The sequence below is a fragment of the Nerophis ophidion genome, linkage group LG24, assembly GCF_033978795.1.
Source record: "Nerophis ophidion isolate RoL-2023_Sa linkage group LG24, RoL_Noph_v1.0, whole genome shotgun sequence".
NCBI classification, from domain to species: domain Eukaryota; kingdom Metazoa; phylum Chordata; class Actinopteri; order Syngnathiformes; family Syngnathidae; genus Nerophis; species Nerophis ophidion.
Window position 1 is genome coordinate 18,311,275 of NC_084634.1, and position 23,043 is coordinate 18,334,317.

The following is a 23,043-nucleotide window of genomic DNA, read 5'->3' on the forward strand; positions in this document are numbered from 1 at the left end:
TCAGCCGAGGAGCAGGTGTCGGCTTCAGCCGAGGAGCAGGTGTCGGCTTCAGCCGAGGAGCAGGTGTCGGCTTCAGCCGAGGAGCAGGCACAGGGGTCTGCCGAGGAGAACTAGGGGACTGGCTGTGAGCAGGACTAGGACTATGATGAGTGATAAGACAAACACTAGGACTCGGGCAAGGACTTGAGAGAGGACCAGGACTTACAATCACACTAGTGCTTTGAGAAGGGCTTGGGCAACGACCAGGACTTACAGTCATACCAGGGCTTGGGCAAGAACTAGGACAAACGGTCAAACTAGGGCTTGGGCAAGGACTGGGACTAACAATCAAACTGGTGCTCGGGCAAGGACTAGGACAAAGACTAGGACTTACAGTAACACTGGGGCTCGGACAAGAACTTGGGTAAGGACTAGGGTTCGGACGGAACACAGGTGGAGGAGGTCTACAAGGCCGTTGAGACTTGGCCGGGGGAAAAACAGGTGGAGGAGGTCTACAAGGCCGTTGAGACTTGGCCGGGGGAAAAACAGGTGGAGGAGGTCTACAAGGCCGTTGAGACTTGGCCGGGGGAAAAACAGGTGGAGGAGGTCTACAAGGCCGTTGAGACTTGGCCAGGGGAAAAACAGGTGGAGGAGGTCTACAAGGCCGTTGAGATTTGGCCGGGGGAAAAACAGGTGGAGGAGGTCTACATGGTGGCTGTGGTTTAGAGGGTAGTATCTGTGCTACCTCCGTAGCACAGCTATAGGTCATAGCCCCTTCCTCCAGACGGGGATCCCAGACCCGTTCCCTATGGTCAGGGACTGACCTTAAGGGAGGGTGGTGGGAGGCTTGGAGGCGGGCCGACTCCTCCCCTTTAATTTGTCCAGAATTTCCTTTAGAAAAGGGAGGAAACACCTTGGACTTGGCCGGAGAATGAGGTTTTAAAGGAGGTGTAGGAGAAAAACTAGGTGACTGAGGTTGACTAGAATAATAAGAAAAAATATCCTGATAATTCTGTATCTTGTCATGAATGTTATTGATATTCAAAAAAGGTTGGGAATGAGAATTACTGTCCACAATATAAAAATCTTCTGAAAAAATGTCATCAACAGAGGCCGGTGTTGCGTCACCGGTGGGCGTTCCCCAATTGACGTCATCGCTTGTGTCAGAAAAAGTGTCATGGCAGCTTAAGGAATGATTTGAAAAAAAACAAGCAGGATTACCGGTAATGACGGGTGAATCCTGGACGGGGTGAAACTTGCTGTGTCCATGGGGAGGAATAAGTGGTGCTGGAACATTACTGCCGTGCGGGGGGCCTCTCCACTGGACCCCCCGCCTCTTCGGGGCAGCGCGAACGGCTTCGGAGGGGACTTCAGGCCCACAGTCAAGTCTTTCCTGCTCCCAAGCCACGAGCTCCAACCACAAACCCAAGTCGAAGGGTTCCTCCCGTGGTTTCGACGCGGAAAAACATTTTGATGCTCGGATCCTACTGTGACGCTTGTGTGGCATTGTAATGCCGGATTGGTTCTTCGGGGATGCGTCGAAGCGATGAACACAACAAGGTAAGTTATAAATGGATTTATTAAATAAACAAATGGCTTAGCGTAAAAGCTAGCGAGAATATACATACAAAGATGAAGGTCGAGAGTCGTCACTGTTGCGCGTGGGCAAATTAGGATCCGAGAATGAGTGAACAGAAAAGGTGAGCTTAAATAGGAGGGTGATAATTATTAGCAGGTGTGCGGGGCGAAACTAACAGGTGGACTGATGTGTAACCATAGTGATGGACAAAAACAGGAAATAAACGGGTCAGACAGAATGAAAAAACAAACACGTGAAGATCTGAGCAGCAGATCGCAACACATATGGTACAATACAATCGGCAAGATTGGTTGGAGCTAGACCGTGTAGTATTTTATACGTAAGTAGTAAAACCTTAAAGTCACATCTTAAGTGCACAGGAAGCCAGTGCAGGTGAGCCAGTACAGGCGTAATGTGATCAAGCTTTCTTGTTCTTGTCAAAAGTCTAGCAGCCGCATTTTGTACCAACTGTAATCTTTTAATGCTAGACATGGGGAGATCCGAAAATAATACGTTACAGTAATCGAGACGAGATGTAACAAACGCATGGATAATGATATCTGCGTCGTTAGTGGACAAAATGGAGCGAATTTTTGCGATATTAAGGAGATGAAAGAAGGCCGTTTTAGTAACGCTTTTAATGTCTTACTCAAAGGAGACAGTTGGGTCGAAGATAATACCCAGATTTTTTACAGAGTCGCCTTGTTTAATTATTTGGTTGTCAAATGTTACAGTTGTATTATTAAATAGCGGCCGGTGTCTAGCAGGACCGATAATCAGCATTTCCGTTTTTTTGCCGTTGAGTTGCAAAAAGTTAGCGGACATCCATTGTTTAATTTCATTAAGACGATAGGCAAAATTCCCCCCAAAACAGTGTAGTTCCCCTTTAATCAACCTTATTATTGACCTTTAACAGCAATATTTAGTTTTTCTTAGTATTTTAGAGATTTTTTTTTTTTTTTTTTTTCAGATTATTCATACGGGACAAGCGTCGAAAATGGATGGATGGATCTTTCTCCATGTAAATGGGTTATACTTGTATGGCGCTTTTTTACCATCAAGGTACTCAAAGCGCTTTGACACTAGGTCCACATTCACACACTGATGCCAAGGCCCTAACAACGGCCCATCAAGAGCAAGGGTGTCTTGACTAAGGCCTGCTGGCCCCACTGTGGACTGGACTCTCACTATTATGCTGGATCCACTATGGACTGGACTTTCACAATATTATGTCAGACCCACTCGACGTCCATTGCACCGGTCTCTCCAAGGTTTCTCATAGTCATTCTCATCGACGTTCAACTGGGTTGTGAGTTTTTCCTTGCCCTTATGTGGGCGCTGACCCGTGGATGGCGTTGTGGCTTGTGCAGCCCTTTGAGACACTTGTGATTTAGGGCTATATAAATAAACATTGATTGATTGAAGGACACAACGGACGTGACTAGGATGACGGAAGCCGGGGATCGAACCAGGAACCTCGCCATGTCTATTTGACATCCTGATGATCCCCTACTAGTAAGACGCAGACGACTTCTGTGAATCTACAGCATTTTGATTCTTATCTCTTTGATAGCCCCTATTTAACAAAGCAATTTGTTACATAATCTAAAATGCTACTGTGTCATCACGAAAGGCTTGGTTTTAACTAATAGCTTTAGTAATAATTCAAAATGAGCTTTCCTTTCGGTTGCTGGCAGATTTTATTTTTGCTGCAATGGATGGAATAGGAATGTGTCAGATTTGGAGGAAGACGGTGTAACCAGCGAGCAGATGTCTGAGAGAGGTTGTGTTTATGTGCGTGTTTGATTTAGGAAAGAACGTGAAAGAAATGTCATTTGGCACCTGTCTGCAACGTACAGTCTGTCACAAAACGGGGATAGAAATGAAATCTGTCCAGCAATATTTACACTGCAGGCTGCAACACAACGCCCCCTAAAATATGTTTTTACTGGTTTACTACCACTTTATGATTATATGACTGACATGAAAGTGAATTGACAGAAATGTGCAATACTTGTGCACCAGATCACCATGTTTTGTGCCTTTAAACCCAACACAGTCCTCCTTAAAAGTTTGGGGCTTCATTCTATTGCCTTTTTATTTTTATTTAAGCATTTTTTTTTTTTATATTCCGATATATAAACATTTGACAGATAAAGATAATACATTTTGTATGAATATAGTCTGAAATATCACAATGAATTTACAAAACAAAAATGGAAAAATTACCAATATTTTATGCATGCAATTCTACATCCTTTCATTTATCACAAAAAAATTATGAAAAAGCTCCATCATATTAATTTTATATCCTTAGCATGGGTTCCCAACATATTTTTTAATCCAACTTTTTATTATTGACTTTTTCACATATACAGAAAATAGGTGCAAGTCGAAACAGTACAATTTTAAAGTCAGTGAATTCTTTATACCTTTACCCCTAAAACCACCCACCCACCCTCCCACCCCACTCAGGTCGAACCAACCAGGGACACATGGCACAAGCAACAAGTAAGAGGACAAAGACACACACATTCACACATACGCCCATACAAGACCAAAAACAGAAAGAGACTAAAAGGAGAGAGAAAGGGAGAAAAAAATAAAATAAATAATAATAATACTAAATAAAAGGGAGATTATTTAAAAGGGAGATTACTAACATATTTTTTGTTTTCTTTTTTTCTTTTTCTTTCTTTTGGAAATGTTAACCATTTCAATCCTTGAATATACACTGGTAATTTGTTATTGTTCATGTTATACATAAATTGTGCTGTCTAAAAGTCGACAAAATACTTAAATATTAGTGCTTTTAATTTAAAGAAAAAAGTTGACATTTTGGGTGTAAATTAAGCATTTTCAAGCATAAATATGTCTATGTACTAAAAGTATGAGTAGAGGTGACCAAACCAATCAGAGTGTACTTTTCAGTATCATAGCCACTGATTGGCTCAGCCTCAGTCAGCATTATTATCATACAGGCCAACCTTAAGACCTCCGAATTCGGGAGATGGGGGTGGGGGGTTGGTGGGACCGTGGTTGCGGGGGCAGGGTTGAGGTGCTGAGGTGCAAGCAGCATATCCCTTCCCCATTCGAGCTGTCCTGGATGAAATGAAATGATTTTATTTTATTTATTTTTTTTCCAATCATTTTGGAACTTTTAAGCGTATTTTTCTTCTTACTCGTCGTCGCCATGTCTGTTCTTCGTTGTTCTGCTTCGTATCCTTCTTTTTGTGTGTGCAGTTGTGCACTGAGCTCCAAAAGTCGTAGATGTTATTTTAGCGTCCCGGAAAAGTTAGTGCTGCAAGGTGTTCTGGGTATTTGTTCTGTTGTGTTTATGTTGTGTTGCAGTGTGGATGTTCTCCCGAAATGTGTTTGTCATTCTTGTTTCATGTGGGTTCACAGTGTGAACCCACATGAAACACATGTTCCACATATTTGGAACAGTGTTAAAGTTGTTTATACGTCCACCCTCAGTGTGACCTGTATGGCTGTTGACCAAGTATACATGGAAATTCACTTTGTGTGGGTGTGTGCTGGAAACTAACGTTATCATTAAACCAGTTAAAATATAGCATGTCAGCATTTCTTGACATCTTCAAGTAAAGATCATTGTTAAACCTGTCCAACGCTACATTATTATGTGACTGGACCGTCACGATGGTTATATGGAGGAAAAGCGGACGCCTGGACAGCATGCAGCTGTTAAGGGGTGAAGGTAGTACCTTGAAGGTAGAAAAGCGCTATACAAGTACAACTCATTTAAGGTTTCAGGTGAAAGAATATGCTAAAGGCAGTGCCTCTAAGGCACGCCCCCAATATTGTTGTCCGGGTTGAAATCGGGAGAAATTCGGGAAAATGGGTGCCCCGGGAGATTTTCAGGAGGGGCACTGAAATTCGGGAGTTTCCCGGGATAATTGGGAGGGTTGGCAAGTATTGATTATTATATTGGATTAAAGGAGTGTAAAATTGACTAAAAGGGTGTTATTTCATGCATAGAGGACTCTCATATTGTTAAAACTTGTATTTAGAAGATCCTAAAACTGTTTTTGATACTCTTACTAGGGAAATATTAGATTACTGTATTTTCCAGGCTACAGACTGGTATTTAAGCCGCATGCACTAAATTTTTGAAAAAAAATGTTTTCATAAATAAGTCGCAGCTATATACTTGTTCAAAATATTTAGTAAAAGTTTATTTACATACCTTATTTGTTACCAAACGGTGTCTGTAACACGGCAGTAAAACGGCTCGTCAAACAAAACAGAAATCATCGTCATGTACCCACTAGCAGCGGAAGCAGCTAAACAGACTCAATAACTACACTGTGATGTTTTAATGAATTTATGAAACTGAAACAATACAAAAAGAATGCCATTGTAAGTAATATTACAAACACAGACACTAGTAAACGTGTTAGCAAATTCGCTAGTGCTAATGATGCTAGCGTCATTACATCACAATAGCATGTACAAATACGCATGAAAACACTCCTACAGACAACACACACGAGACGATTTAGTGAGTATGAATAGTTTGTTTTATTGTAAAACTTACAAACGTTGCTTGAAGTGATGAAGAATCCTTTCGAGCACGCTGTAGACGGCTGTACTTCCAGTTCAAGCCACGAAACAGAAAATGCATTTTAAACCCACATCACTTGCAGTGAGCAAACTAGTCCAAAAGATGGCGTCACAGCATAAACAATAGCACACCTTTTCAATATCTCAGTATCTTTGTTAAATTTTAAACATTATGGCCGTTAGTTAAGAAAAATTCATAAATTTGCCGCACTGTCTTTAACAGTGAGTAGTACCAGTGAAAGTTTAAAGCGTTGGAAAAAAAACTATAGTCCGGAACATATATGCTTTTAATAATATACAACTTGTAAACTTATATCTTTATGTTATTTTTTAATCACCATCTTCGTGATAATATCATTTATTCTGTTCCTACATCTAAATTAGAGCTCCGAAAAAAGGAGATCTCAAGTTACATTTAAAACGTAATTAATCATAGTTACTTGTTGCTTTCCCAAAAAAGTAATTGAATTACTAATTAAATACTCTTGTTAATTCTGCCAGATAATTAATTATCTGGCATATGCAGGCAGTAAAGTGATGTTTCATGAGAGCAGAGTGTGTATGTGTGCCTTTCAAAGGCTGTGCTTGTTGCCAAGTGACTCAGAGCAGCATTTCAGCCTACCTTAGCTGTGTTTGTTAGCTAAGTAGCAGCATTGTCAGCAGATCTTCTGAATCTTTTCACGGGATTGTGTTAGCGCTACTTAATAAAGAGATTAAACGTGTTTTGATGGCTGGAGTCTCCTTGTCCACAAACAAGGTATTGTATGATTACAAGCTTGTCCCTTCAATCATTGATTTTTTTGTGTGTTCATTATTCCCTCGGAGTGGTGGTAGTTAGTGTGTGTTTGTGTGCGTGTACTTTAACGCTGTTTGCTGTGTGATGTTGCCTCCTTCCATTTGATAGTGTGGTGCTGGTTGTTACTTTCATTAGTAAAAAGTTACATCCTGCATTGAACTTGCTGTGTTTCTGACGCTGTCATGTTGACATCAACCGCACCGTAGCGTACCACGGTACAGCAAACACGTCGATAGAAGTAATAATAATGCGTTAGTAACACTGTTATTGTCCTTTGACCCCAGCTCTGTGGTCTTGTGGTTAGAGTGTCCGCCCTGAGACTGGGATGTTGTGAGTTCAAACCCTGGCCGAGTCAAGCCAAAGACTACAAAAAAATGGGTCCCATTGCCTCCTTGCTTGGCACTCAGCATCAAGGGTTGGAATTGGGGCTGCTGCTCACTGCTCCCCTCACATCCCAGGGGGTGAACATGGGGATGGGGCAAATGCAGAGGACAAATTTCATCAAACCCAGTGTGTGTGTGACAATTGTTTGGGACTTTAACTTTATATAATGTCGTTATTACGAACATTGTCTGTGGGTAATACAATGCACAATAACACATTTTATTGTTATTATTACTATTATTATTATTATTATTATTATTATTATTATTATTAGTGCATCTGCCAGGGGTTAAGCCTCCCCTTGTCTTTAAAAATGTGTTTCGAACCGTATTCAGGTGTCCTTGAATGCACCACAGTTATGTGCAATAAGATGAAAAAGTGAAACTTAAAGGCCGACTGAAATGAGATTGTCTTATTTAAAAGGGGATAGCAGGTCCATTCTATGTGTCATACTTGATCATTTCGCGATATTGCCATATTTTTGCTGAAAGGATTTAGTAGAGAGCATCAACAATAAAGTTTGCAACATTTGGTCGCTAATAAAAAAGCATTGCCTTTACCGGAAGTAGCAGACGATGACGTCACCGGTGGGAGGGCTCCTCACATCCTCACATTGTTTATAATGGGAGCCTCCAACAGCAAGAGCTATTCGGACAGAGAAAACGACAATTTCCCCATTAATTTGAGCGACGATGAAATATTCATGGCTGAGGATATTGATAGCGAAGGACTACAAAAAAAAATAATTAAATAAAGTAAAAAAAAAAAAAAGACGATTGCATTGTGAGCGATTCAGATGTTTTTGGACACATTTACTTGGATAATTCTGAGAAATCCCTTATCTTTCTATTGTGTTGCAAGTGTTTTAGTGAGTTAAATAGTACCTGATAGTCGGAGGGGTGTGTCCACGGATGTGTTGACGCCAGTCTCTGAGGGAATTAGTCACGGCAGCTGCATGGACGGCACAAGCTCCGCAGATCTCTGGTAAGAGGCGACTTTTTACCACAATTTTCTCACCGAAACCTGCCGGTTGACAAGTGGTCGTGATCCATGTTCGCTTGACCGCACTGATCCATAGTAAAGCTTCACCTCCGGGAATTTTAAACAAGGAATCACCGTGTGTTTGTGTGGCTAAAGGCTAAAGCTTCCCAACTCCATCTTTCTCCTTTGACTTCTCCATTATTAATTGAACAAATTGCAAAAGATTCAGCAACACAGATGTCCAGAATACTATGTAATTGCGCGATGAAAATAAATGACTTTTAGCCGCAAGTAGTGCTGGCTAATATGTCCCCACCAACTCGTGACATCACGCGCACGCGTCATCATACGCGTCATCATTCCGCGACGTTTTCAACAAGAAACTTCGCGGGAAATTTAAAATTGCAATTTAATAAACTAAAAAGGCCGTATTGGCATGTGTTGCAATGTTAATATTTCATCATTGATATATAAACTATCAGACTGCGTGGTCGGTAGTAGTGGGTTTCAGTAGGCCTTTAAGTTTCTCCAATGCTAGCACAGATTCATTTTTTTATGGGCAAATTATTAATTAAATGATTGATTGTTAAATAAAATAAACTTTTGGATGGTATTTGCATATTATATTTTAATTTTTGGTAACAAGTTAGTATGGCAAACATAGTCCAAATAAAGGTGCTTTAAAGAGACCTTATATTTTTTTTATTATAGTCCACTAAACTTACTGTCCTTTTAGGGGACTAAAATGTTTGACTAAAACACTTTAGTATGGGGAACATATTCACCATTATATAGTTGCTTATTAATTAAAGCAACAAAGACTTAATTTTGAGTTATTTGGACACTAGGAGAACATATAAGGGTGAGTGTTACTAATAAGCAATAATTCTGAGGTTATTGAGGGAAGACTCTTAGTTAATGGCTTACTGCTTGTATAATAAGGCCATGCAGAATAAGTCATTAATAAGTACTTAATAATGACTAAATAAGAGCCAATATGTTACTAATTTGCATGTTAATAAGCAACTGGTGAATATGCTCCCCATACTAAAGTGTTACCAAATTTTTATTTTAAGTGCAGCCTTTATGCGAAGCTATCTGAACAAAAGGACATATTCGATTTTGAGTTATTGCTGAAAGAAGAATTAGTGTAATGTCTGATGATATATCCCTTGAATAAAGATTTTATTTTTAGAGTATGGGCCAATAAAAACTGGCCTGTTGGCTGCACTTTACACACCCTTGCTTTAAAGTCATTTACCGTAAGTGCGGTAACATTGTTACGTACTGTGGCGTGAAATTGGGTCCAATAAAGCCTGTTGGGAGTGAGAGCCCTCACGTGTCCCCCTCCCTGCTGTCCTATCTTGTCCAGTCCTGCCTTTTCCGTCTTTCCCATCCTTGGTCCGATCCGAGACAGCCGCACAGAGACCGATCGTCCAAGATGTCGTACCCCAAAAGACGGGGGGTCCCTTCAGTCTCTGTGTGTCTCTGTCCGCTTCCTACTCCACCCGGCTTTGGCTCCGTTAACCCTATTTCTCTTTTCCCCCCCTCCTTCCTCTCTTGTGGCACCAGGCGCGGCTCCCCTCCTGTTCATCCACCCTAAGCATTGCTGAGGTACTCCTGCATGTGTTCTGATGCCATCATTTCTTCTTCGCTTCTCTAAGCTGCTTCTTGCCTGGCTTAAAGTCTTTTCGCCTCAGTCCTTGTGCTGCTTGTTTGTTTACTCCTCATAACTCTTTCTAGTATGTCAACATATGTCTTTTTCTGCTATAATCTAACTCTCACTTTGCTCTCCACTATAACTTAACAGACATCCATCACTTAGCGCAGGGGTGTCCAAACTTTTCCACTGAGGGCTACACTCTGAAAAATTAGAGTACCAGTAGAGTGGAAAAACAAGTTGCCTCTATAATGAAGCTATTATCATATACAGTCCTGGTCAAAAGTTTACGTACACTTGTAAATAACAATGCCATGGCTGTCTTGAATTTCCCATAATTTCTAAAACTCTTACTTTTTTGTGATAGAGTGATTGAAGCACATACTTGTTTGGTTTTTTTATGAATTTGTTACGGGTCTACTGAAAATGTGACCAAATCTGCTGGGTCAAAAGTATACATACAGCAATGTTAATATTTGGTTACATGTCCCTTGGCAAGTTTCACTGCAATAAGGCACATATATATATATATATGTATATATATATATATATATATAATATGTGTATATATATATAATATGTGTGTATATATATATATATATATATATATATCATCCATCCTTTTTTCTACCGCTTAATCCCTTTTTGGGGTTGCGGGGGACACTGGCGCCGGTCTATATATATATATATATATATATATATATATATATATATATATATGTATATATATATATATTTATTTATATTTGTTTTTTTATGGCGATAACAGAAAATATGCCATATTTTCGCGGGGGACACTGGCGCCGGTCTATATATATATATATATATATATATATATATATATATATATATATATATATATATATATATATATATATATATATGTGTGTATATATATATATTTATTTATATTTGTTTTTTTATGGCGATAACAGAAAATATGCCATATTTTTGTCCCAAAAAATGTCAAAGTGGAATATTGGATGTGAAGTAATTGCCGCAATAAATAGGTCAATAATTCATAACACCATTGATTGTATGTCATAATTTTTTGAGCAATGACAGTTTTGTAATTAAAAAAAAAAATTATTGGGGATCATGAACGTGTTAAAAATAAGTCATACTTTTTTTTTTCAACTTTAAACACCTAAATCTGTAGATGAACTACAGATATAAGGATCGATTTTTAAAAAAGTTGTATTAATTTTTATATGGGTTTTTAGGCCCTATTTGTCAAAGAAACCATAGTTTTTTTTATTTAGCAAACACACAAAATATGCAGGTTTTCATAATTTTTATAGACTTTTTAGAATGTGCCACAGACCGACAAAAAATTGGGTGCGGACCAAACTTTAGTCACCCCTGTTTTATACCTTTTTTTTTTTTCTTTTCAAAGAAAATCCGGATTTTTAATGGCAAAAACACAAAATGTTATCTATTTCCCCCAAAACGTTTTTCAATATTTAATGTGATGTAATTAGAGCCTTAAATTGCTTTTAATTCGTTATTATTTCATGAACAATTACAGTTTAAAAAAATCAGATTCAGGGATCCAAAAGGCCCCCACTCGTATTAAAAATACAAATATATTATTTTTAATTTAAACACTTAAAACTATAGATCAACTTAACAATCAATCCATTATATGTTTTGATAGTTGTTGTTTTTATTGACAGTTTTAAGGTATTAAAAAAAAACTGTATGCTCGGCAGCTTTGTGTTATTAGTTTCAATATTGCAACATGTTCTCGTTACATTTCACCTGTTTGCTCTGTAATTCCACTTTTTATGGGATTTTTTGTGATAGTATTTTTAAAATAAGTCATTAAAAGTTTTGCTCAAATAGCCCCCTGGCCACACTTTGGACACCCCTGACTGAGCACATTTCTTCACCACTTTCAACCTCAGTAACGGAGTTGAACGCTGTTGAAATGATATATCTGTGAGTGATTCTCTTCCCTCCATGTTTGCACCCGCTCTCTCACACTTTTGGTGTTTGTGCTGGAAGCCTTTAGCAGCTGCACAGTGCTTGTGACTCTGGTCTAAAGACCAGGGATTGTGATCCCTAGCTCATAAACACATGGCCGTCCAATCTGATCTCATAGTCCATTGATCTGCTGTAGCTGCACGATAATTATGCAGTTCATTTTTCTTAATGCCATTACAGAATGGTAAGAGTGAAGCAGAAATGTGAAACAAGGACATTCTCTGTAAGAAAAGTTGTGCACGTGTCTGTTTTCCTGGCTGGTACAATATTGCTATTGATAAAAAAAGAACTGACGGTACTTTGAAAAATGTGTATAGTGAAGAAATGTCTCCATGGGAAACAGTGTAAATATGAATAATGGGAATTCAGCCTCGACAAAAGTCCATATTTTAGTAAAGGTTTGTACACTTCAAACACAATATAAAGTGCTATACAGTACTGCATATCAAACACATGGATCAACTTTATATTTATTAACAAGCTGAACATTGCTGTAGGCGCACACAAACAGGCTTCTTCGGTGCCCTCACAAACGTTAAGAAATCACAAAAATCCTTAACTTTAACAACCATATTGCTACAATGATAAACATGTTTAAAAAAGTAAAAATCACTTACATCAACATCGGCAAAGGAGGAAGTTACAGGAAAAGAGCAGACGGGGAGAAAAGGGGGTGGGGCAAGGAACCGTGTGTGTCCCTCGAAAGACATGGTGATGAATGAGAGACAGCCCTTCTGTCCACTTTGTAAGAAAAGAGCAGACAGAGGGGGAGAAATGGGGGCGGGGCAAGGGACCGTGTGTGTCCCTCGAAAGACATGGTGATGAATGAGAGACGGCTCTTCTGTCCACTTTGTAAGAAAAGAGCAGACAGAGGGGGAGAAATGGGGGCGGGGCAAGGGACCGTGTGTGTCCCTCGAAAGACATCGTGATGAATGAGAGACGGCTCTTCTGTCCACTTTGTAATAAGTCTGCTTTGGCACATTTTTCCTGATCACATTTTTTATCATCCCCTTTAAGGATGAGCCGCTTGTGTTGTTAGCAATGTTAATTTTTAACCCGGAAACAAAAGTCCCGCTTCGTCAATATATTTACCGATCACCACAACATGATAGAAAATAAGACACATACTGCACTGCGATACATATAAAACCTAATTTAGCACTTAATTTTAGTCATGAAAGAATAAAACTTAAAAATCTGTGACGTAGTTAATTCACAATATTTGAAGCGCGATGTGGCGAAGGTCGACTGTACTATTAGTGGGCGTGTTCTGTGTCATCTACTAAGACTGTGTACGCAATTGATAACAAATGCAAAAGTGGTGCGGAACGCCATATTTAAAACAAGTATTTTTTGCATTTACCAAAGGCTATCACAATGGAGACACTCATTTTCCTCAAATTCATGTTTTCATGCTCGAAACGTTAATCCGTTCCACCTTTTCTGGGCAATATAGAATTGCAGCTGTTTTGCGATCAACAACGGAACCTATTTTTTAGTGCGCCACTGGTACACTCTGGGAGATGCTGGCCCTCCGTAATGATTCAAAATCTTAGTGGATCAGCTTTGCATGCGCTATTAAGTTGTCACATGTTTTAGTACATGCACAGTACACACAACATATGTACCATTATTGATATAACCACACACAGTTGGCCAGAATTCTGCGTGTGCATAGACTCTTATGCAAACTATTATCCCAAGGAGACCACTACTCTGTCCAGACTGCTCAACGCAATATGGCTAACTCTAACTAAGGCAGTGTCCAATAGCTAATATTTTAACGGCCCACCACACATTCTATAAATACTAAGGGTGCACAAAAAATCAGAATTGCGATTCTTATTCGTCCCGATTCTAAATGATTCATCCTTTTTTTTTCATTCATCAAAAAATGTGTGTGTGTGTGTGTATATATATATATATATATATATATATAGATATATATATATATATAAAAATGTGTGTTGTGTGTATGTATATATATATATATATATATATATATATATATATAAATGTGTGTTGTGTGTATGTACATATATATATATATATATATATATATATATATATAAATGTGTGTTGTGTGTATGTACATATATATATATATATATATATATATATATATATATATATATATATATATAAAATTCAAAAATGTATTTTAACCTATTTATATGTATTTTTGAAAAAGTTTGTGTGTGTGTGTATATATATATATATATATATATATATATATATATATATATATATATATATTATTTTTTTTATACAAAGTTTTAGACCATCTCCATGTATTCAAAAATAGCTTTTCTAGCCTGTTACCTGTTTTGAAAAAAAAATCGTGAAAATTATTATATCAAATAACGCATTGAAAGAATCGGTTTAAATCGATCGTGTTGAATCGAGAATCAAGTCTGAATCGAATCAGATCTAATCGATAGGTGCTCAAAGATTCACACCCCTCGAATATGCTATTACAAAATACACAAGGTTGTATTAAAAAACAAAAATGTATAAAGTAACAGAAAAACGCTGAAATGTTGAGGCTTATAAACAAGGGAGACAATATGTTTTTGTTTTTGTTTTCAAGTCGATACAGATAACTTTATGCTTCAACATATTTAATAATAATTTGCTAGTAAATAATGTAATTAAGACATCCTTTGTAGGCCTTCCTGGAGTTTTTTTTTTTTAAATATTTTTCTTAAAATTCCTGATTTTGCAGCAGCTTTTTTCACAAAGATACGGCAAAAATGTTTGACATTTTACAGCTTAACTTTATCAAAAACATTGCATCAGCTTGTAGTCTTGGACTTTAACAAGGTTTCTTTGTAACCTTAATCCCAAAAATTACAGGGATTCAATTTGGGGTGCACAAAAAATTGGATTCACATCTGAATGGTGATTCTTCTTCACCCCAATTCTAAATCGATTCATGTTTTCTTAAATCGATAGAAAAAATATGTAAATCAATTTGTAATAATTTTTTAAAATATGTTTTTTTTATAATACATTTTTATATAAGTTTTTAGGCCATCTCTATGCACCAGAATGACCTTTTCTAACATGCAACCAGTTTTGAAAAAGTGTTTTTATAATCACTACACCAAATAATACATTGATAGAATCGGTTGAATCCAGAATTGATTCTGTATCGATTGGTCACCCCAGGAATCATTGAATTGGATCGAATCGTTAGGTGCTCAGAGATTCAGACCCCCGTTTTCAACAATCGAAGGAAATATGCTTAATTAGGAAGGGAATGGGCTGGTATTGTATTGTCATTACAATTAAAAAGTACACGGAAATCATGTTTTCAGGTGAAACCCGTCCAAGATTAGACATAAAGTTACAAGGTAAATAGAACGGAAAGACTGATGGGTCCCCACTAGGGCGGCGCCCCGTAAAAAAGGTCAAAAAAGTGTAAACAGAAGATTTCACCGTAATTTACTGGGTGTTGTGGGCCTTTTTCTGAGAGTTTGTGTAGTATTTTATACCAAAAAAAGTCTTTTTAGGGGTGTTTTTGCAAAAAAAAATTCGGGAGAAAGTTTTGATGATTGGTCAAAGTGGGCAGGGAAGTTGTGAAGATTGGATAAAGTTTCCATTATTTGCAAAGACCGGTTAAATTGGTGTGCATTGGCACGAAAACATAGGTTCTGGTGTTTGGTAATAAATGTTTTTATCATTGATCCAAAATGTTTTGGAGCATTCAACCAAGGTGTCCAATTTAGAGACTTACTTCTATGATTTAAGACGCGCATACGGTCGAAATCAAAATTTTACATACACTTGTAAAGAACATAATGTCATGGCTGTCTTGAGTTTCCAATCATTTCTACAACTCTTATTTTTTGTGATAGAGTGATTGGAGCACATACTTGTCGGTCACAAAAAACATTCATGAAGTTTGGTTCTTTTATGAATTTATTATGGGTCTACTGAAAATGTGACCAAATCTGCTGGGTCAAAAGTATACATACAGCAATGTTAATATTTGCTTACATGTCCCTTGGCAAGTTTCACTGCAATAAGGCACTTTTTGTAGCCATTGACAAGCTTCTGGCAAGCTTCTGGTTTAATTTTTGACCACTGCTCTTGACAAAAATGGTGCAGTTCAGCTAAATTTGTTGGATTTTTGACATGGACTTGTTTCTTGAGCATTGTCCACACGTTTAAGTCAGGACTTTGAGAGGTCCATTCTAAAACCGTAATTCTAGCCTGATTTAGCCATTCCGTTACTACTTTTGACCTGTGTTTGGGGTCATTGTCCTGTTGGAACAACCAACTGCGCTCAAGACCCAAACTCCGGGTTGAAGATTTTAGGTTGCCCTGAGAAATTTGGAGGTAATCCTCCTTTTTCATTATCCCATTTACTGTCTTTAAAGCACCAGTTCTATTGGCAGCAAAACAGGCCCTGAGCATAATACTACCACCACCATGCTTGACGGTAGGATTGGTGTCCCTGGGATTAAAGGCCTCACCTTTTCTCCTCCAAACATATTGCTGGGTATTGTGGCCAAACAGCTCAATTTTTGTTTCATCTGACCACCGAACTTTCCTCCAGAAGGTCTTATCTTTGTCCATGTGATGTCAGATGAAGTGTGAAGTGTATGTAAACATTTGATCGCGACTGGATTTTCCCAACATACGTCAACACCAGACACGGGGTTCTGGCATATGGCTTGCAAATTTTTTATTCTGTGTGAGTGTATGTGATTATATTTAGTTTAGATTTAGTATATGTGTGTTTTTTTGTCATTTATGAGCAACCTTTGTGTTATTACTGACTGATGCGCGGTCCAAGACCCAGGCGGACATGCATGCTTCTTCCCTTCTCGTCCGAGTGTGTGTTAGTTTTACTGGATGTGAAGGCTGCATGAACTATCCTGTGACTATCCTGTGGCTTCCCCCAGGCCTCACGGAGAGAATTCAGGGCTCACCTGGATGAGGTCATCACGCTCAAGTCAAGGTACTCTACCTTGGACCAGGTAAACCCCCCGTTAACCTTCTACCGACCTCTTTATCAGCCGGCATGCAGGCCACTGGCATCCCACATGGCACCTGATCACGCTCATCACACACACACACACTGACCAACATTTGCCTTGAGGAGCCTGCTACTATAGCCATTTCATTTAACAAGGTATAGCACAGTGTATGCCAGTGGTATTCAACTCAAATCCGGCCCTGGAATGACACTATACTGGCCCCTGAGTTTAATCCAGAACTTGGAAAACATTTTTGCAGCAAATTTCCCGAAAACACATGGACAGATCTTTGCATTGGGATTTTAACTTTGCTAGGAAACATAGACCACTAGGGGCGTTCCTCAAGGCATCTTTTTAGGTCCTTTCATTTTTAGCATTTAAACATTGTTTCCATAATGCGATTTAAGGTGATGCAGTCAGTAGTCATGTGTTCGTGTTATACTAGTGGTGTTCCTCAAGGTTCCATTGTATGTCCTCTCTTTTTTTTTAGACCATTCAACTGGCGGCCCGTGGGTTCAATAAAAAAAAAACACTTTTACAGTAGGTCCTTAAAAACAATAGAGCACTTCTCTAAGGCCCTTTCTACACTAAGCCGGCTAGGGTTATCCAGGCTATATCCCACCTAAACTTCTCCTTTCCCACACACACACACACGCAATGCCTCCGTTTAAGATTCCCTCCTCTCTTCGTCTGCCTGGCGCAACGCGACCTAGTACGCATGCACGGAAAAAAATGCGCACGTCATAGTCACCTCTGACCTGGACGTGTATTCTTACACTGTGTTTTAATGTAGACTATTGCCACATTTATCTTAACAGTAAACCTTGCTTGCCTCACCATCAGCAGCTGTTAGACTGGCCCTGTTGCAGGGAATCACAACTGAGCCATCATACAGGAATCATATATTTAATGGACGTGTATACAGTATGTAAACAGTGTGATAAATAACATTTTACAACAACCAATCTAGGGATAAAAATATCTGGTCAAGACACTGTGCTTGTAGGTAGGTAGGTAGGTAGGTGAGTAGGTCGGTCTTTATTGTCACTGCACAAGTACAACAAAACTTTGTTTTCAGCACAAACCCGTTCAAGATTAGACAAACAAACAGTGTACAGGGTTACAGAACAGGAACGCTGATGCGCCGCCACGAGGCGCCCCGTAAAAGATGGGAAAAAGGTAAAACGCTGGGGAAAAAGAAGAGTAAAAAAATACAACCTAGACTGGGCTCCTAAGGGGGACTAGTCTGGAGTGGTAAAAAGACCCCTCCATGCAATCCACGCATAAACATGTTACATTTAATCACGACAAACTCACAAGAGAGGGGCAGGGATTTGGGGCCCTGCAAGGCGGACGCTGCTTTGAAGCGATGCCATCCGACCATCACTCCGAGGGGAAAAAGCGGTGATGAAGGTGTGGGGTGGGGGTGTGTGTATGCCCAATTGTCTTGGGTGTGATGATGTAATGTTTTTTAGACTGAGGCCGATCTGCAAAAGTTCGACTCCAGGTGTCGTTAAGGAGGCAGGGAGGTCAATAGCGTCCATCATTGAGGTGTCCTCGGGGGTGTTTTTCAGAACAGCCTGGTCCTGTTTCCACAGCGTCAATGCCATTCGAAGGGGTCAAATCGTAGATTAGGATGTTTGTTTTCCGCACGCAGACAAAACAATGACTTGTCTGTTCTATTTATCCATGCTGGGTGCTCTCAAATTCAATTACCGTATTTTCGGACTATAAGTCGCTCCGGAGTATACGTCGCACCAGCCGAAAATACGTAATGAAGGCAAAAAACATATATACGTCGCACTGGAGTATAAGTCGCATTTTTTGGGGAAATGTATTTGATAAAACCCAACACCAAGAATAGACATTTGAAAGGCAATTTAAAATAAATAAAGAATAGTGAACAACAGGCTGAAAAAGTGTACATTATATGACGCACAAATAACCAACTGAGACCGTGCCTGGTATGTTAACGTAATATTTTATCATTCAAAAAACTATAACATATAGAACATGCCATACGTTTACCAAAAAATCTGTCACTCCCAATCGCTAAATCCGATTAAATCTTCTTCCTCGGTGTCGCCTCTGGTATGCCCCGCTAGCGTCCTTTCTTTCTGCTACTCGATTGCTGTTCTCTGCAGCATATTTCACTACGTCCAGCTTGTAATCTGCAGTATATGATTTCCTTTTCGGTGCCATTTTAGTTCAGTCCTTGTCAGTTTTTATAAGTTACCGCCAATGTTGATGTGATCCATTTTAATAGATCCGGCAGTAGCGTATAGCAGTTAGCATATCATGACCCACAATGCACTTCTGCCATGACCCGCCCCCGCCGAATTCTTATTCGTTAGCGTGTGAGTGACGATTGCTGACGTGTGTGTGATGATTGCGGACATTTTCTTCGTCGCTCACGCGAATTAGATAAATATTATTATTTGATATTTTACGGTAATGTGTTAATAATTTCACACACAAGCTGCTCCGGAGTATACGTCGCACCCACGGCCAAACTATGAAACAAACGTTGACTTATAGTCCAAAAAATATGGTAAAGTTTCCTTTTCAGCCAGCTTCTCCGTGATGTGATCCATCTTGCGATTCAATTCAGAAATCGCCGCAGTCTGTGTTCCCACAGCCCTGCCCAAACCCTCCATTGCGACGAACAGCCTTTGGGCTCCTTAAGTGGCTGCCATCGTCTTACGAATTTGACGATACACCTGAGCTATGAACAGCTCAATCAGCAAGTGCCCCGCGATCACGGTTCCAAATAGGTAGATGTCTTCCATGTCCTCGATGGCACATGATTCTCTGTTTGTCCCAGGAATCTCTCATGTACCCCGCAGCAATGGTTCCATAAGGACAGCCAGGCTCCCCCGAACATCTTTTCCTCGTCGAAAAGATTTTGTCAATTGGGTCGAGAGTCCAGCTGATCATATCCATGTCTGATGTTTAGATTTGAGGACAGCGCAAAGAAAGAGGCTTCAAAAAAGTTCAGACAAGACAAAAACAAAGAGAGCAAGCTGGGAGAAGATGGAGCGGAAAAAAATGTGACCGCCCTCAACAGAGGCAAGACAGACCGCCAATTTCAAGCCTACTGAAATTGACAGCCGCAACTACATCATGACCTCACAATAGTCATGGAGTACACAACTAGACGTTGAGTAATCGTGCAACATACATCGCCGACAATAAGTGATAGTCTGCTTAGCCAGTCCAAATGCATTCGCTGTTTTCCATAGTACTCTTTCGTCCACGGAAGCCCGCATTCTCGTTGTCTCTCCTTCGACAAATGGACAAAGTTTTTCACTTAGTAGAATCACAGCTGACCAGGACATTCGAAAGTTTTCTTTCCGTTCCTGTGGCACAACACACTCATTGACAAACATATCCCACCAGGCTGCCGTTCTTCCAGGCCTCGCTCAACATTGCTATGTTGCCGTCTGAGATGTGTTGTATCCCAAATAGCTGCAATCGCGCGTTTGCTTTTCTGAAGGTGTTCATGTGTGATTTCTACAAGCGTCCGTTATGAAGCTGGATGTGGCACGTTCTTTCTGACGTCACTTTCTGTGTGGGGCACGGTCTTTCTGGCGTCACTTCCTCTCCAAACTCAGTTTGTAAACGATCAATTAGTCCAGAGGTAGGGAACCTGTGGCTCTTTTGATGACTGCATCTGGCTCTCAGATAAATCTTAACTGACATTGCTTAACACGATAAGTAATGAATGATTCGGCTGGTAATCACAAGGTTAAAAATAACGTTCAAAATTAAAAACATTCTCATGCGTTTTATTCCATCAATCCAAGAAGTTGCATTAATGGTAAGAAGTATTTTATTTATTATTTGTTAGGTTCAGAATAACAATGTTATTAAAAAGAATAAACGACTTGGTATACTCTAAAAATGTTGGTCTAACTTAAACATGCACACATTTAGTTGTATTCAGTGTTAAAAAATATTGGTAACACTTTAGTATGGGAAACATATTCTAAGTAACAAAGACTTGATTAAGAGTTATTTGGACACTAGGAGAACATATAAGGGTTAGGGTTACTAATAAGCAATAATTCTGAGGTTATTGAGGGAAGACTCTTAGGTAATGGCTTACTGCTTGTAAAATAAGGCCTTGCAGAAAAAGGCATTAATAAGTGCTTAAAAATTACTAATTAAGAGCCAATATGTTACAAATTTGCATGTTAATAAGCAACTGATTAATGGTGAATATGTTCCCTATATCAAAGTATTACCAAAATATAATATGGCTCTCACGAAAATACGTTTTTAAAATATTTGACTTTCATGGCTTTCTCAGCCAAAAAGGTTCCCGACTCCTGGATTAGTCCATACAAAACTAGGGACGGCTTGGCGCAGTGGGAGAGTGGCCGTGCGCAACCCGAGGGTCCCTGGTTCAAATCCCACCTAGTACCAACCTCGTCACGTCCGTTGTGTCCTGAGCAAGACACTTCACCCTTGCTCCTGATGGGTGCTGGTTGGCGCCTTGCATGGCAGCTCCCTCCATCAGTGTGTGAATGTGTGTGTGAATGGGTAAATGTGGAAGTAGTGTCAAAGCGCTTTGAGTACCTTGAAGGTAGAAAAGCGCTATACAAGTACAACCCAAAAAAGCTAAGAGCCGGAGATTCAAGAAATATACGGTCCACTTACCCGTGTAAAAAATTATCCCAAGGAGGGGAACCTTAAACGACGGTTTAGTGTGGCCAAAACGAAGCTTAGGCTAAATAATTATTTGTTTAAGGAGTTATCCGGCTTAATGTAGACAGGGCCTAACTCTGACAAAATAAATCATATATCAACAAAATCAATGGTCTACTGTGGAGGACGCTGGTTCTCTGAAATATACAAAAGGGAGAAGTCGGGGCCCCTAATCCTTAGCTTTCTGGAAATATGGGCCCGACATAGGGCTGGGCGATATGGCCTTTTTTTAATATCTCGATATTTTTAGGCCATATCGCGATTCATGATACATATCTCGATATTTTGCCTTGGCCTTGAATGAACACTTGATACATATAATCACAGCAGTATGATGATTCTATGTGTCTACATTAAAACATTCTTCTTCATACTGCATTAATATATGCTCATTTTAAACTTTCATGCACAGAAGGAAATCACAACCAAGTCAATTAACCAAAACTGTATTTATTAAACAGTTATTAAGCAATGGCACAAACGTTCATGTCATTTCCAAAACAGAAAGTACAAGATTGCGAGAGACATTATAAGTGTCAAATAAAAAAAATAAAAATGAACTGCATAATGTGAAATCAAATAGTGTTCGTACTTCGCTGTGTGCCAGGTTACTAAGGACGTTATTAAATACTGTTGTTGACTATTTTTTTCCATACGATGTTGATGTGGAAATGTTTGCCTTGGCATTTTGATGGTGTGGGCATGTGGCACCGAACGGATATGTTGACATGCAGAGTAATCACTCTTCATTCTCTAGCAGGTGACTTTTCAAATGATGCTACATGTTAGAAGTAATGTTACTTTTTGTAGCAATGTTTTTGGCCCACACTTGACAAATTACGGTTGTCTGTTAGACATATTCCCACTTGAAGCCAAACCACCGCCAGACGATGGACCCCCTGCTGTTTTTATGGGGAATTAATTATTCCTTCATTCTCACCTTCTTTCTCGTATTACCACTCGCACGGCTCTGCTAGCATCACAGCTCACGTTACCCATGCTGCTACCTCTCTGTTCCCCAAGTCGTATACGTACAGTATGTGACGTATGTAAGAAGGTGCGCTTGCTGTCTGTGAGAAGGAGAGACAGGAAAGAGTGAGAAGAGCCTGTAGTGTAATGCCCGCAGCTAAAAGTAACTGCGTGAGAACGTATACTCGAATATCACGATTGTCATTTTTTTTATCGCAAAGAGACAAACCCACGATATATCGTGTATATCGATATATCGCCCAGCCCTAGCCCGACATAATTAAGATAAATACCCCTGGTTTGTACAAAGCTAGAAAAGAGGCAGAATGTGTTTAGCGTATGCACCTGTGGCATCACCGTGTTAATGCCCTTCCATAGGCATTAAAAACTTATAAAATATCTCGATCCAGGTGTAATGGAGGTGTGT

The 23,043-nt window shown here is 39.4% G+C and overlaps 1 protein-coding gene across 8 annotated transcripts in view; it reads left to right on the forward strand.

The window, feature by feature from the left end:
* Positions 1 to 23,043, forward strand: part of gphnb (gephyrin b) — a 622,746-nt gene that overhangs the window by 510,231 nt on the left and 89,472 nt on the right. For 4 of the 8 annotated variants that reach the window (XM_061885721.1, XM_061885723.1, XM_061885726.1 and 1 more), the window contains one exon: positions 16,863 to 16,937. The exons of 2 other annotated variants lie outside the window; for them this stretch is intronic. In XM_061885721.1, the coding sequence (XP_061741705.1) occupies positions 16,863 to 16,937 (75 nt within the window). Of the gene's footprint in view, positions 1 to 9,875; positions 9,918 to 16,862; positions 16,938 to 23,043 lie in introns of all 8 variants that reach the window. 2 more of the 8 variants (XM_061885720.1, XM_061885724.1) reach the window with 1 other exon arrangement.